This window comes from Motacilla alba, chromosome 1 (genome assembly GCF_015832195.1).
Source record: "Motacilla alba alba isolate MOTALB_02 chromosome 1, Motacilla_alba_V1.0_pri, whole genome shotgun sequence".
In the NCBI taxonomy this organism is placed as follows: Eukaryota; Metazoa; Chordata; class Aves; order Passeriformes; family Motacillidae; genus Motacilla; species Motacilla alba.
In genome coordinates, this window is record NC_052016.1 from 31,147,538 (window position 1) to 31,164,467 (window position 16,930).

Genomic DNA, 16,930 nt, shown 5'->3' on the forward strand with positions numbered 1-16,930 from the left:
GTATAAACACTTGATTTATCAGTATTATAATAGTATATGTCAGGTAAAAATGCTGTATGACCTTTCTCAAGTTCTCAAAGGTCTCACAAGTTCCTGAGACGTGCTGGGCACCAGTGCTGCTGAGATGTGGTTAGCACCGATGTCTTGTGTTGATATTATTTGAGTTCTAAGTATCTGTGCAGCTTCAGCATGCAAGTTGGGGGGGGCTGCGCTGGAAATAAAATATTTTGATAAAAAAGTAAAATATAATTAAATATAGTGAGGTCTAGGGGGAACAAAATACAACCAATGAAAAAGCTGTCAATGGAAGTATTTCCATGCCACTCACCTTGGTGAAACTACCACATCAAGTTTCATTTAATATACAGTTGTTAAATGGACTATCCATCTTGTTTCACCTTTCTTCACCACTGCTGGATTACATACCTTACTTCTTTGTTCACAGGAAGTTCATGAAGTGGATCATGGTCTTATTAACCAGCTACTTGCTGATTCAGAAGAGACTCTTAATTCATGCACAGAGAAAATGCAGGGTCCTGCTCCGTATAGCTGGAGTGCTGACTGGAGCTTTTGGGTAATGTGATTGAGCTCTCTGCTAACTTGGTTTTAATTTATAAATATAATACATGTCTATTGTAATTTACATATGTGTGTGTATGTACAAGCTTTATAGCCACAGTTCTCATGTTGCTTTGTAGTCATGAATTACTAAAGTGTTCTCCACCCATGTAGTGAGGCAGGTAATTTTATCATTACTGGCTTACTGAAGTGTAAGGTGAGACTGAGAGAGGGGTGAAGTTGTTTATCTGATGTCTCAGATCAAGTTAGTGACAGATCTTGTGGCTTCTGTGCTCAGTCCTATCTCCCAGGTCCTGGCATGAACCCATCCAGTGTTTCTTATGCCTATAGAAATACATTTTTGATGCTCTGATGCTTTTTAAGCATAAGGGCTGAATTTTGATTCTTGGTGGTGGTTGGTGGTTCTGAATTGCATTCCTAGTGTTAGTTTTTGTCAAATAAACACATTTGTTTTCCACAAGAGTAAATAAACTTCCTGTGTTTTCTGTAAAAATTGGCTTTGTGAATAAAAAAGGCAGAAAATAAGTATTTCAATTTTTTTTCCTTTCTGGGGAAATGCCTGACTGAAAGCAGAGTGTGTAATAAATAATAAGTGCCTATTTCAGTACTTTTCTTTTGGTAGATTTTTTAAATGCCTTGAGAGAAGGCGAATGTGTGTGTGTGTAGACTTGGAGTGTGTGTTTTGCTGTTAATTTGGTGCATGGATTGTTACTTCCCATGGATAGGGAAGGAGACCACGTGTGCATGGAACCACAGGCAGGGTAACAGCTGATCTTGTGGGAGACATAGAGTGCCAGAGCTGTGAGGAAGGCAATCTGACTCAGGTTCTGTATCAGGTGTCCTCAGTACATCTGTGTGCTTCAACATCATCTGGTCCACTGTGTCCTTCGGATGAGGTCATCACAGTGTTCATTGTGTGCCTAGCAGGTGAAAGATTGAGTAAGTAGTGAAGGCCAGGAGGAGTCCATGGCAGAGCTGTGAGCAGAAGCAGGGGATCAGATTTTCAAACTCCTTGTTTATAAATCTAGCTTGTATGTTTTCATCACTCCTCTTGACAAGCAGATGTCCCAATGGTCAGGACATCTGTTTTTGCATCTCAGGCCATAGGATAAATCCCCTCCAAATCCATGTGTACTCTTAAAAACGCAGTAGTAATCTGGAGCCAGTGGAAATGGGAAGACTAATAAAATCACAGCAGGTCATAGACTTGTGTTGCTAGAGTGAGTTCTTCGGGTGTTCAGTATTTTCTTCACAATCCCTACAGAGACAAGGATGATCCAGGGCTGTCCTGCCTGTGCCCAACTGTGTGTCTCTACTTGAGTCGATAGGAAGTCATGCTGTGCAGACATTGCAACTGCCAGCTATGTTCTTTTTAGGTGGCAAATTAGATTGTGTAAACTAAGCTCGATAGTTTGTATACAATCACTAATGCAGGTGGTGTTTTGTGCCAGGAATAAACTTGTTCAGGTCTTGGTGTTGGGTTGTTGGACCTGCAGTTAACAACTCAGTGTTTCCTTGATAGGCCTGGTGATTTAAAATAAAGTTATTAGAGTATTCTATATAGAGAATGTAGATGTGCTATTGGCTTTGCACTGTTAGGTTTGAGACACATGCTGAAGGCTTGAAATTTCTTTGTACAGAACTTTGAGCCTGCACAGTGCAGGATATTATGTGTCCTCACAGTGCCACTTTGCTTCCTGTAGTAGTGTGTGCCTGTAACTTCAGGAGAGTGGGATCCTTCAGTGCGGTGGCAGCTGCTGTGTGAGGTGTTTTTCACTATGATTAAATGATTATCTTCTGTCTGATTTATACTCCAAGACCTTAATATGTGTTTGATGTTGGTGTTTATCTGGTTCTGCAAACATGACCTTGCAGTTAAAACAAAGTAATTGCACAAATACTTCCCTCTTGTAAGATAATGCTGTGGCTGGAAATGTAGCCTTACTGTCTGTCGCTGATTAGTTTTAAAAGCCTGTGCCAGTCTGGTTGCAGGAAGCCATGGTGCTTATTTTCTCAGCCTCAAGGCAACTGAATTGTAAAGCAGCAAGAACCAGGAAGTCACAAATTTGAGGTGAAAATTAATTAATTCCATTTAAAATGTTATGTCATTGGCATCTCTCCTTGCTTTTGACAGAAAATCTTTCAATAACTTGCATGGTTGATGATCAGCTGCTGACTATTAAACCAAATTATTAAATCTCCTTGAACTCTGAGTCATAGTAAATGTGTAGGTGACAGCATGGAAGGCAGCCTGTTGCAGTGTGTGAAGTATGTGTCACTAACATTTGACCAAGGTGATCTTAGTGTCCTGTGGCAGGTTATGGTTGAACCTGTTATGGTCGTTCCCACTCTTGAGTCAGTAGAATGGAGGATTGCTACAACAGCAGAACTAGCCTCTGGTAGCATCCGGGGATCAGCTTTGTTGCCAGGGTTATTTGCTTGGAGAGGCTGCATGTTTCCAGCAACTTAGGATTGCTCCAAGGGTTCATTGCTTCTGAGGGTGATGTACTCTTGTTTTGCCGATGATAGAAACCAAATGTGGATGTTACAGCCTGACTGGTTTGACTTCAATTTTTCATGGATTGAGTGGGAGTAGGCAGTTGTGCCATGCCTCTGGAAGTCAGGCCAGCTATCATGAATGCTCAATAGGTGCTGTGAGCACATGTAATTAGCAGCAGGCTAGGGCTGGCAGCCTCTGGGACACAATCTCCTGGCTATGGTGAGTGGGGAGAAGGAAGGGTAGCCGAAAAATTATCAGGGAGGGAAGAAGAGTATCCTGCTATGTGGAATTTTTCTTATCTCTTAAAAAAATAACACTTTGGATATCTTTATTGGATAATTTTGAGAAATAATTAGTTTTCTCTGTTACTGTAAGCAATTCTTAAACTGATCGTATTACTGACTTACTGACTGCTATTTTTAGGGTTGATGGTGTGTCATGGGATATTTGGTTTTTGTTTTTGGGTTCCCCCCCCCCCCCCCCCCCACCTGGAGGTTGACAAAGCTGGACTTCTGTAAACTCACTGGAAGAAGAAAAAAAGATTGCTTACAAACTTAATCTCGAGGCTTTTTCTCTCCGCTGGAAACTGTAAAGCTTTTATATCCAGTTGATTAAATAGTCCTAGTTTTGGCCACTGCAAATATATGATGAAAGTCAAAGATGATTGGAAATTATGTTATATCTGGAAGCCCTATCTCAGGATTCTGAATTCACCTTTTTATCCTTTTTTATGCCTTTCATACTGAAATAAGGTTCGGTTTAATATTCTTGCAAGAAGAAACCTGTGAAAGCCTTAAGTATTTTCCTACCATAGTGAAGAAGGTAAAGGTAAATGAGGAAGCTAATGAAAAGGATTGTTGCATCAAAAGTGAGGGTGTTGTGTCTGGGAACTCTAGTTTGTATTAATGAACAGTCAAAGAAAGTTCATGTATCTCCACAGTAAGAAGAATGCCCATGGGAAAAAAAACCCAAAAAAGTAAGTCCTTTCGTTGGAATGAAAAGGTAGGTGGAAATCAAATGGGCATCTCAGAAAATTGCTTGTATCTGGGAGGCTTCTTTAAGAACTTGAAAATGTGAGATGTCAAGGAAGTGTTGGAAAGAAGATAATAAAAAAGGCTTAAAAGGGCAGTTGATTGGAGTGTAAGTTGGATGCCAGTTTAAAGAGTTGGTCAGTTTGAAGGAAATTGAAAATAGAAGCAAATAATTGATACGGTGAAAATAAGCCTTATGCTTTTCATAATATGAAAGCAACTGAGGTTGCACAAGATGGAGAAAATATTTTGAATTTTTACAAGCATGGATCTGATTTCTACAAGAAAGAACTAGTCTGTGAGTGTGTGACAGTATGTATGGCAAGAATACAGCAAGCATATATGACTCAAACCTGCACAAGGAGGGATGCAGATATGTATCACAATTTGGAAGACAACTTACTGAAGCACAGATACAAATTGAGGCACTTTGGGGCCCAGGACTGGTAGGGTTAAATGAAATATTTATTGTATCTGTAGTTGTTTGAATCCTTCTTCCACTTTTCTCTGAAGACTCACACCACTCTTGGAATGGCTTACTGGGCTGGTTGAAGTGATAATTCTTTTGGGGGCTGATATTTAAGGCCTTGTGACAGTAGCTCTCTCTTATGTTATATACTTGGTATGTTGTTTCTTCTTATCTGTGCCTCCAAATGTTTGGGATGTGGAGGAGACACCTCAATTCTCTTGACATTGGAGGAGGATTTTTGGTCTCCTTTTTATTTTCTGGTATGAAGCAGTCTACTAAGGAGGTTGAGAATTGGTGAAATTAATTGTTGTAGGTTTACAAAGAGAATAAAAGCCTTTAAGCACATTAATGCTGCATTTTGGTGTTTTGTTGGTTGGGCTTTTGTTTATTTGGTTTGGTTTTTTAAAATGCCCTAGCTTTAGTACAAACAGCTTTTGCTGTAGTTGTAGGACTGGCATGTTGTTTGTTTACCTGCCTGGAATTGCCAGATTCCAGGTACCTTTTTTCAGCCCTGTGATAGCCCTGATTATACAGCAGCAGTGTTTAAACCTGGTAGGAAGATAGACTGCAGTTCTAACCAACCCTTGAACAGGGGTCATGAGGCTAAAGGGGTTTTCTCCTTTCTTTTCATGCTGGGAATGTCTTTAGTGCTGTTGATTCAGCTCCAGACTTAGCACTGAGGTAGATCTGGTTGACATAAAATTTTGACTAGTTCTAAGCAAAGACTGCCAGTGGTGCCCTGTCAAAATAAGCTTTTGACAGCTGCAGCAGTAGGTAGTTCTATATAACATTAATTATTACTATACACATACAAATTAGTCTAAAACCTGAAGATCAAGTATAAAAGGTCAGAAAAAAAAATACTTCAGATTTGTTTGATGTACTTATTTTTTCTAGCCACGGGGAGAAAAACCATTAGAAAGGCAACATGGTTCAGGAAACCTGCATGGAGTTCAAATAGTGACATCCTTTTAATGAAAGGGAAGATCCTAAGCAGAATGAGAGCTTCAAAAGTCAACTCTAGGAGATGGAAAAAAGATTTTTTAAAAATTTTATTTTTGGCCTTAGCTGTTCTTTTACAGCTTGTATTTCTGTAATGTATTACAGCTTGTATTCAAACTGGTAGTGGTGTAGCACTGTCTTTTTCAGGTCTGCCACTGGTGAACCACTCGTGTGTAAGGAGAGGAAAGGAGACAGGTAGATAAAACTGTGCAGGATATGATTGTTTTGTGGTATATAAAGTCATTAGCAGCAGCCAGGAGAAGTTTTGGGGCAATTGCTTGGTAAGTGCCACTGTCCATGGAATTTCAAGTGCAGTAGTGCTACTGGCAGGCTTAATGAGATGACCAGAGCAATTTATAGCAGAGCAGTTTATGTGACTGGCCACAGTCACTACTGCGTTATTATCTATGTAGTGTTGTGGTTTAATATGCTCCTTCAGGTTTTCACTGTAGTCCTGATTGAAAGTATTTATTTCTCCTTGTATGAGTTGCTGAAAACTAAATGGCACCAAGGGGAATTACTACCATGGTGATTGTTTCCTTCACGATGTTTTCTGATCCTTGTTTGGGCACTGCTACTAAACTTAAATATAGATCAGAGATGCAGTTACAGAGAGAGATTTTACTGGCAGGGTAAGGAGGGAAATGTTCAGCTGAAGGGTGCTGTTTATTTGCTTCTGTATTTGGCCACTTTGGCATCAAATAATCTTGGTGGGGCTTTGTTGCAGGTAAGGAAGATGAGTCGAGAAGTTATGTCTTGTAGCTTCTTTATTGTATAAGGCATTTTTCATCACCCTGAAAACATCTGGATTTTCCCTGTGTGTATTAAATGGATCATATAAGTCTAAAAACAGGCAGTTTGAACTTTTTTTTATATTACTTGGGCAGCCTGCAGTGAAAGATCAGGTGAAAATACAGATGTTCTTAACCAGTAACATTGGCTGCTTGTTTCATACATGTGCTATAAAAACAAATGTAAATCAGATTAAACTGCTGTTCAGAAGGGAATGTATTTTGTTATCCAAAAGGAAATAATCTTGATTGGGCTTTTAATTGCCATTGCATCATAATACTTAGTACACTTATGGCTGTTGAAACCTGGACAACATAGTTACAAGACTCAAAATTAGCCTGGGGAGTAGACAGATTGACTTGAGCTAAAGGGTAACTTTGTGCTGGAGGATGACAAACTCACTTCAAGTACAATTAAATGTTAAGGTAGTGCAGAGTTCATCCAAACACACTTGGTTTATTTGTATTAAGTGTGTTTTAGAAGTTGGTGCATCACAGGACTTTGTGGTTATATTTTGATTTACCCTTTTCCTTTTTGTTAAATCTTCATGGGGTAGACAAAATTACTAAAATAGAATGCTTGAATGCTGCATTTATGAAGTCAAGAAAGTAGATACAGATCCACAATTTTCCTCTAAAATGAGAAGGAGTTCGGCAGTTAAGAACCTTGTGAACTTGGCTTGTGCTAGTTCTGGGGAGGCAACATGAGATGTGGTTTCTGGTCAGGGGCATTATAGGAATGGTTTTACTACCAGGTTCAAAAATGTTATTGCCAGCTAGTGAGGTGTTGATGAGGATACTGAATAAATCTGAGATTGGGACACCTTGGCTCTTAAAAGCAGTTTTAATTTCTAATTCAGAACTGAGGAAGATGTTTTTCCATGGAAGTGTCCAAAGCTCTTGAACTTAATTTTCATGTTTAAAATCTAAGTGTTTGTTTCATCCAAACTCAGAGGTGCTTGGTGGCAGTTATATAAATAATTATATTTGAAACTGAAATAATCAGCCTCATTGCTAATTGCAAATGTCCGCATGCAGGTGTTCAATCAGCTGCAGATAGTGTTATCTTATAAACAGGAAATGCACTTAAAACAGTCTGTGCTAATACTGTTTTTGAGACCTGAGTCACACTGGTACCCAGGCTCTGGTGAGGCCTTTCTGAGATCACTTTGAATCCTCTCACTGGCTTTCTGATGGAAATAAATTGCCAGTGAATGTTTTTTTTTTTATATGGACATACTTCCCAATATTTTGCTGCTCTTTCAGAACAGGAAGATTCCCCATGATATATCCTGTCTTTGCTTTCGGAAAGCAGAAGAGTTACCTTGTTTTTCTGGTGAAACCAGTTCCTGCTATTTACATATGTAGCTGATCTTGACAGCAGAACTTCATGTCCTCCAAAGCCACCACCCAGCTAGGTGCACAGAGACAGCTACTTATCCTAGCCAGCAGCTGGGTCTGCAAAATGACTTTAAATACAGCCTCTTTTTGTTCCATTATCCTCTCCTTTCAGACTTTCAGATTTAAATCAGAGTGATTAGAATGCCTTGACAAGCATTTTTCTATTTCTTCTGTCAGTTTCCTCAGTAGGGCTGTGCTGGGAGAGGGCTCTCTTCTTTGCTGCTGGCTCCATGTAGTTAGTGTTGGAAATGTAGCAGACAGGTAAGGCAGGTGGAAAGAGAGAGCCAGTGTAAAGAAAGCAGAATAGGTTCATGGCTGCTGTCCCCTTCTTAGAGCAGGCAGAGATCTGTTGGGCATGCAGAACCCTGTGTCCCTTGCCTCAAAGTGCCTTTGGAGAGCTGAGCTCTGGGTGGCTGGTAGTGTACCCATTTTGGGGAATTTGGGTGTACATGAAGCATACCCTTATGTTCTGAGCTCCTGCTCTGAACCTCAGCCTGAGAAGATGTCTCAGTAAGGGCTTGACTTAAAACAGGGGACAGTGGCTGAGTTTTGTGTGAGAGTAGATTTGTCTACATGCTGAGCTGCCAGGTCCAGATGTACTCTTCATGCTGGTTCATGGATTGTAGCCTTCAGCGATGCAGAGAGGAGGGGTGCTAGGCATTTAGGGCTTCTTTCCAAGCTGGTGTTTCCCTGGTGATAGTACTTTTCCTCTGCTATTCCCTTTGGGACTTCTGTGAATTTGAAGTGATTTATGCTACTGCAGTCTGCTTCCCAAAATCAGTTTTGGGGATGGTGGTTTTAGATTGGAGCTGGGCAGTTCTTAAATGTCACCCCTGCATATGTTTTCTTTGCCCAGTTGCTGCAGCACTTGTGTGCCTGTTCTGCAAGGCTGGGGTGTTTCAGCCTCTTTTCCAAGCCAGCATACAAGCCAAGGCTGGCAGAACGCTAGCTAGCACAGCTGGAGGGTGGCCAGCACCAGCTCTGAGCAAGTGGGTGAGAGAGGGGGGAGCTGTAGAGACTTTGGCCAGGGATTTGTATGGTTTGGGACAGGCTGCAGGCAGCTAGAGGAGGTATGTGTAGGGGGTGTGTGTCTTTTGACTTTACATTAGCTTTATGCCTCAGCCAATTTTATTCTGAAATGGAGCATGCGCTTTGCTCTGCACTGTACTGTGGCAAGCTTGAGATTTTTATCTCCAAATCAGAGTTGTTATGAAAGCACATTGGCTTTGCTGTTAAAATGCTTTAAAATACTTGCAGAAAAAAAAGTACTGAATACTACAGAACCATTGCTTCAGAATAAGCAGAGGATATTCTCAATCCAAGGTCTTGTTTTTCAGGAAAAATATATAGTACTAGTAATGGCAGAAGGCTTTCTTATAATTGATAAGAAGGTTATCAGTTTGTTTCCCAAGCACCTTCAGCTGTACCCTATTTTAGTGAAATGAAGAAAATGAGCTAATTCTGGTGTGACCTTGAAGAAATTTGTGAGAGTTCCTCACATGTTGTAAATTGAAATACTCTGTTACAAAATTCTTCCTGGTCTGGTCTACTGTTTTGGTTTGTTGGGTCATTTGTTTTTTTGTTGTTTTGTTGGTTTTTCTGGGGTTTTTTTTTTTTGGGGGGGGGTTTTTTTAAATTTCTTTTGGATTTTTTTTCCATTTTCGTTACATGAAGAATGTAATCTCTAACTGGTTTTCCAACTCAAAGTTCTCTGAAGAAATACCTTTATATTTTCAGCTCTAAGTCTTTTAATTTTCTTCTTGGGAAGGATGCCAGATTTTAAAATTCTTCACAAAAATGTTACCTTTGTTATAATTATATAACCTGATGGTAGCAGCATAGTATTTCATAGGATGGTTAATTTTCTTGTCTGTCAAAATCATAATTGTAACAACTTTTGGTTGTGGATTTTCTAGGCTGTTTTTCAAGCCATACTCCACCGTGTTTTGATATTCATACTTCTATAGGTGAAGTTCAAGCATAAGACCTTCATTCCTACTCTTGGAAGAACACTGTGACTGGTGAGGTGTGGGAAATGACCAGGCCTTCTGTGAGCAGTATTCCAGCTCAGCCAAGTTTATTTTGTACATGGGGAAACACTTGTGATCAGGTCTCCCTGGTCAGTAGTTGACCAGAACTGCTTTTCAGGAAAACAGGCTTTCATCACGTGCCAGGTCAATGCTGGCTTGGTGAGACTGATGACCATCTCACTTGGTGAGAGCTGGGCTACTCCTGTGGGACACAGTGCTTTGATGTGCTATACCCAGTCTACAAAATAAATGGAAATAGTCTTCCTTTCAGAAGCACCTCATTCAGTCACTTTCTTGACACTGGGTGTTAATGTTTTCTGAGAGGGCGTCCAATATTTCAGCAGCTCTCCATAATGAAATAGTTCTGAGGAGTTTAGTTCTGAGGAGTTTCTCTGAGGAGTTTAGTTCTGAGGAGTTTCTTTCTCTGTGGATTTTTGGAAGCTCCTGGTGTTAGTGGTAAATCATAATCTGCCTAACACATTCAGTGTTCCTGCCTGTGTGAGAACTTGTGAGAACTAGTTAATAGTAACACTCATTTTGGGAGAACTAGGGACTCTGTCTTCAGCCTTGTTTATGGGGTCTCGTAGGCTTAAAAAAACACAACTACCACCCCTCACTCCCCTATTTACCCCAACTTTCCTCACCCCCAACCAAACCAACCCCTGGAAGATACAGTAGCTGGAGTATTTGCCAGTGACCTGGAGTATTTGCCAGTGACCTGATCCCTTTCTTTAAATTATACATACCTTATTTCCAACAGAAGAAAGACGTAATTTCACCAAAGTTCTTCTGGGTGCCACTGAAGGAGAATGCTGTTGTTTTTCTGCTCAGTCACTAGGAAATGTTAAGAGTTCCTTTCTCCTTCAGCTTCCACAAAGAAGAGGGGGGGCTGGACCACAGGAGTGGGAACATAATGGCTTTAGTGCACAGCACTGTGCCTGCCAGTGGCCCTGTGCTTATGAGACTCCCCTCTCCACAGGTAAGGGTGAAGGAAAAAAAGGATATAACGAATGTAAGGAAAATAGCTGTAGCTCCCCAAACATTTCCCCCTCCCACTGTGACTAGGAGCTTGTTCACATTTCCTTGAGAGCATGGGAACTTCTGGAAAGCAGGCTCCTAAGGAATACAGTGGCTGAGCAAACCCTGGCAACAGTTGCTTGGTTACTTTTCCTATTTTTTTTTTTATGGGTTGATATGCCTCTCATGACCTATCAATTAAATACAACTGTGTGGATAAGCAGATGTGATCAAATATCTCCTTATTAAAAAAAAACAACAATCAAAAACTCCCAAACACACACAACACCCCTCCCAAAACCAACAAAAGTGAACAAAGTGTACAGTAAGTCACCCAAGTAATGTCATGGTGCTGTGAATGGTTCTTTCCCTGTGTAAATTAAATGCTTTTGTCCTTCAAGAGAGAAAAGAACATAAATCGCTGCTAATAAAGCTTTTGAGTACTCAGTGATTGAAAATTGTTCCTAAACAGGTTTTTTTTGTGATTTTTTGTCAATAAGTGCTTAGTGAAAATACGTCACTGTAACAGAGTGGATCTGGACTGTTTATGTGTCCCAAGGTGAACTGAAGAAGTCTGACACTTCTAACATACAGCTTAGTGCTTGGTGTCAAGAGAAGTGGGAAACTGTGCCCTGTAACTGCAAAAAGATAAGGCAGACTGGTAGTCATATGGATGTGAGCTTTTCACTGTGCTTCTGTGCCTAAATGCAATCTGTGATTCAGATTTACGTTTGCGGTAACTCCTGCAATGCTATATCTAGCTTTCAAGAAGGACACTGAAAATGAGAGAATTCAGAAAAGCTGGAAGAATAAGTCTGAAAAAGAACAGTCTTTTTGCTGATAGGTTTGAGAAGCTTAATCCCTGCCTCAGAAGGAGATACGGAGTAACTTGCTTACAATCCAAAAAATTATTCACAAAGTAAAGATAAAGTTAACCAAATATACTATCAGAAGAACTATCCATAGGTAGGATGGATTTTTTCCATCCAGACTAACTTTTAAATTAAAAAGACAAAATATATATTTTATTTGTTTCAAAGAGAACTTTGGTCATTTCAGCTCTACTTTTAAAGCCAGAGAACTGTGGCTTGTGTATTATAGATTAGATTGTATGATTAATGAACTTTGGTGGACTGAAGAAATAGCTGCAGTGGGATCAACATTTCTGTGATGGAAAGGCTTGTGAGATCTGGCACCTTTTACAGGTGAGAGATCACCTCATAGGAAGTGTTCTTGTGTTAATAAGGGAGTCTGCCTGAATATGTCTTGCAGTATGTGAAGTCTCAAGTTGGTCTGCCTTATATTGTTAAATGAGGCTTTTATTCAGGGCTGTTAACTTGGTTCTCATCTCCCCTAATGAGGCTTTAATCTCACTGAAAGTGGGATTTTAGTATGTTTTATTTAGGTTCTTTTTGGTTCTTTTTTTTGTTTGTTTTTGGTTTTTTTTGTGTGGGTTTTTTTTTTTTTTTTTTTTTGGTGGTTTGCTTTTTTTTTTGGTAGGTTTTGGGTTGATATTTTCCCCTACTTTTACTTCCCTTATTTTTATCTAATCAGGGAAGTTTAAAGAACATTTGCAGTATAGAGGAGTCTTGTATAAAATCCAGACTTCTCTCTGACTGGGTGTTGTGTTCTTTTTCTTTCTCCTGATGATAAGAAGGGTTTTATATGAATTTGAATAGGGAAGAAATTGTTATTCAGTGGAAACGCTACAGCTTTTGCCAGAATACATAATGTTTGTTTTAATATACTAATGTAAGGTTAAAATGTACTTTTATCTTAACCTTACTAATACCTCCAAATTTGTTTTGACCATGTCTAGAGACTTTATAGGAAAGTACAGGTCTTTGGGGAACAGTCAGGTGATCTTTTATTTGGGGTTTAGAGTTAGTGGCTTGGATTTCCATGTTGTTAGACAGAGGAGCAAAGCTTTAAGTTCCATGGGCCATATTTTGATGGTTAAGTGAGGCTTCTGAGCATAAAAGAAATGGTAGTTTGGGCAGCTTGCTTATAGGCTTGTTTTATTCTGGGACCCTGAGCCTGTGGTGATAACTGATACTGAGACTGAAGCTCAGAGGGAGGCATCTCTTGAAATTAGGTGATATGAGAGTTATTACCCTAGTGATAAGTTCAACTTACCTGTGATCTTAGCTGTTGAATTCATAGCTGCGTGTCACAACTGTAGAATGCAAATTGTCAGGTTACCTGGGTTTTGTGGTGTCTCAAAACAAAGGGAAAACACTCACAAAAAATGCAGAATTATTGCCGTCATTAGTGATTGTTAAAAAATGTGCACACCATTCTGCTGAAGTTGATTGCTTATTTGCATGCTTAGTGATATCTGCAATCAAAGAATTTTCTAATGATTAGGATTTTTGTTGTATTCCTGGGAAAAGCTGTTGCTTAATTTTCCTCTGCAGTTTGCTAAATGGCTCAAATTGTTTGCAGTGGCTGCAGTTGGAATATGTAAATGTGAAGGGAATCTGGTTTCTTAACAGGCTTCTATCCTATAAATAACTCAGCTTAATTCTATTTAAGTTTACATATTTTTTTTCTGGAACATGATTTTATATAGTTGAACCGTCAATTTCCAAACAATGTATGAGAATCATTTGGTTATATGTCTCCAATATCTGGTTCTTATATAACTGTCTTCTGTATAACTTTCTGGTTGTCACTGAAAATGGTTTATGCTATTTTACAGGTTTCTGGTATATTTTGTGGCTTCAGATGAAAAATGCTAATAAGTTGTTGGCTGCACTTAATAATTTCCTTGGTGATTAAGTATAGCACAACCATAAATGCCTAAGATTATCATCAGGCCAAATGTTTGCCTGATGATTTACACTTAAACTTAGAAATGTGCATGTATTAAAAAAAAGTTGGTGTTTTCATCTTGTGGGTGCCATGCTACAGGCTGTTTTATGCCTTTCCTCTTTTTATTTTGGTGCTAGATTTTGTAACTCAGAGGTGGCAACCTGCTTCAAATGCTGCCACATGTTGGACATTATAGTAGAGATTAGGAGAGATGCTGTATTCATAGAAATGTCTTGTTTTCTTCACTTTAAGGAAATTGAAATTGCCAATAGTGTTAAAATTGCCCCTCTTGTTTCCCAAGTCTGTTGAGGGATCTCTTCTCAATCTCCAAGCCACCTACTGAGTAGGTAAAAAGTACATATTTAACGGAGCTAGTTTTCATGCAAAGTAGGGAAAAGATAAGGTTCAAAAGTTTCAGTGTGCTCACATTTTTCTGCTGATTAGATAAGGATTCAGAGCAGTCTGCCTAAGTGTCCTAAGAGCTCAGTAGAAATCTACCATTAATAAGGTTTTCTTAGAGTCCAGTCACTCATGACTAGGCTTTTAAATGCCAGCAAAGGTTTCTAAGACAAGCTGTATCAGGTTTTATGCTCTAGAAAAATTTCAGTTCTAAGTAAAACTCAGTATCCTGAGTCTGGATTCTTGGAGCTGTTGAACTGGCTGATTCAGGCACTAACATCAATATGTCTGTGACACTGTGATGCTCCTATTTTCTTTGATTCCTTTTGTCTTATAACCACAAAGATGCTGAACTTCATTGTAGCTCTTCTCTCTCGTATACATCATGTTTTAGAAACTACATTTCTCCTTAAAAGCATTGCTTCCTAAATCGTGATTTCACAAATTGTGACTTGCGTTTTCCTCTCATGGCAAAACAATTCTTTTATTCCTGGTATGCCAGCATTGGCAATACAAGCGCAGACTTCAGTCAGCTGAGGTAGGACTGTGTGTAAACCATAGGGACTCTGGAACTACAGGTGGAAACTTGACAGGTGTGAGTTAATTTTTCATTTTTCCCTATGTCTCTTTCCAGAGTAATTGCAAAGAACTAGATTTCTTCAAAGCAGTGCAGAAATTGGATGCCTTTTTTGGATGATCAATTAAAAGTGTGCATTTCAGGGCTGGATGTTGCAAGCCAAGAAACCATAGCCCACCTACTTCAGCAGAATACATACTTTCCAATTATTGTTTTTATAATCACAGAACTAACTGAAATATAACTGGAGGCACTACAGTTTAGAGGAGACACATCTAACATATTCCTGTTTAGGTACACCCAAACCTTTCATGTATACTTTTCTCAAAAGGGGAGGGGTGGCTGTATTTTCTGTCTCCATCCCTTGCTGCCTTTTTGCATTACAATGCTCAGAATATCAGTGGACAGCAAATATGTACTCAAACAGAGGTCAAACATACAGGCTTTCTTTTATTCATTGTAGTAGAAGGTAAATTGACTTATTTTTAAGAAGCTGATCTGTGTCAGAGCAGCTTTGCTCTCTCATGTGTTACATGCCCTTAAACACTTGACTTTGAGGTTGCACTTCAACTTGCACTTCTTGTGGCCTAGGAGCTCAGTTCTCAAGTATGAAATGCCAGACAATTTTAAGATCTAAGTGTAGGGTGGTGTTCAGGGAACTTTTGAACTGCAAGAAGCAGGAATATCCTCAGTGAAAAAGAGCAAAATATGGGAATCTTGAGGAGGTGGGAGCACTGTATTTGTTCTAGTTTATTAAAAGGCCATCAAGCTGAAGATAAATCTGGTTTTGTCCTGAGGTTTTTTGGACAAGCACTAACATAGAGAAAGGGTAGTGGCCAACTAACGTGCTGCGGGAGTGTGTCAAAAGTAAGGTCATACAGTCAAAAGTGGTTCTTTGCCTCCTTTCTTCCTTCTTCCCCCATCCTAAATATAAATAGCAACTAATCTTAAGGTGGAGATGGGTTTAATGGTGAATGTCAAGTTTTGAATACAGGCACTCAAGGAGAAAATAGCATCCATGTGCTTAAGATCTTTAGAAAGGTTAAAATAAAAAAGAAGTGTGAGAGAGGCTTTTGTAATATATTTATACCTGGTTCTAGGAACACTTAAAAGTGATTTCTTCTTGTAATAGTTTTAGTCCAGCTGAGTCATGGCCTTATACAGCATTTAGTTAAGACTGCCTCTAAAATGAGTGTCCAATATCTGTTAAGAAAAAAAAAAAGATCCTCTTACAACTGAAAATGAATAGTAGGACTTCTATGCAGAATATTTTCTGGAGAATGTGCTCAAACTCTTCATTTGAATAGGAGCAGACATGTTTGTTTATAGGAGTAATGAGTTAAAGTCCATCAGGATAGTCCTCTTTGCTGTGAGTTTACTGCCCAATTTGAATCTTAAGAAAATCATAGACAGTGATCTCTTTAAAATGGGGTGAACTGTAGAACGTGACAGAAAATCAAGTAGTGGTGGTGATGCTGCTATTCACTGTTACTGGAAGAAACTATTACCTTTGTTCCTACAGGTCTAGTTACAGCAACTGTTGAAAAATCCAGTGCATTGTAGTATTCCTGAAGTGGTACTCCAAGTAGGCATTGATGTTCTCTGTTGGGTCCTTTTGGTCTATTGGCCTCCCCGAGGGCTTGATTTTTTTTCTGTCACCTCTGTGTTGTGGCCTTGCTGCCTTTTCACTTAGTGCTAGAATATTTAATCCCAGAAGGGCTCTCATCCCCTTATGGGTGGAGCAGGTTGCTATCATAGCACTGTAATGCCTTGTGACTGGCATCTGGCCTGATACAGGGAATAGTTTGGTCCATGCCAAATAAATACTCTTACATAAGTAAGCATAAAGTTACAGTGATGATCACATTTAGATACCACCTATTCTTTATTGCTCTTCTGAGGTTCATTTGTTCTGCAAGATAAAATTACACATCTAGTATGAAGACAGTTGATGGCTGAAAATAAATCTGTTTGCATAACCTTTTACTGTTCTTTATTGCAGCTCTCAAGTTCTACTTACAAATATAGAAGTGAGGAGTTCAAGAGACAGTTTTCTCATCTGCCAGACTCAGAGAGACTCATAGTAGGTAAGAAGTAATCACAGCAAAAGTCCTTGTCTTCTGTTTGGTGACTTCAGATTGCAGTCATGTCAAAGTATTTTGTGTTTTTATGGCAAATTCTGACTACATGTGATAACTCCCTATTCTCCTGTCTTTGAACTAGCATGAAATACCTTCAAGGAAAGCCAGGTCCATACTCCTCTCTTCCCACAAAGCAGGCAGTGGGAAAAAAAAAAAAGGGATTAAGTTTCTGAGACACT

General features: G+C 39.3%; 1 protein-coding gene across 7 annotated transcripts in view; it reads left to right on the forward strand.

The window, feature by feature from the left end:
* The window catches only part of GRAMD1C (GRAM domain containing 1C), a 51,925-nt gene that overhangs the window by 1,234 nt on the left and 33,761 nt on the right, over positions 1-16,930 (forward strand). For 6 of the 7 annotated variants that reach the window (XM_038154468.1, XM_038154551.1, XM_038154972.1 and 3 more), the window contains exons 2-3: positions 446-574; positions 16,613-16,697. In XM_038154468.1, the coding sequence (XP_038010396.1) occupies positions 446-574; positions 16,613-16,697 (214 nt within the window). The remainder of the gene's footprint in view (positions 1-445; positions 575-16,612; positions 16,698-16,930) is intronic. The other variant, XM_038154722.1, reaches the window with a different exon arrangement.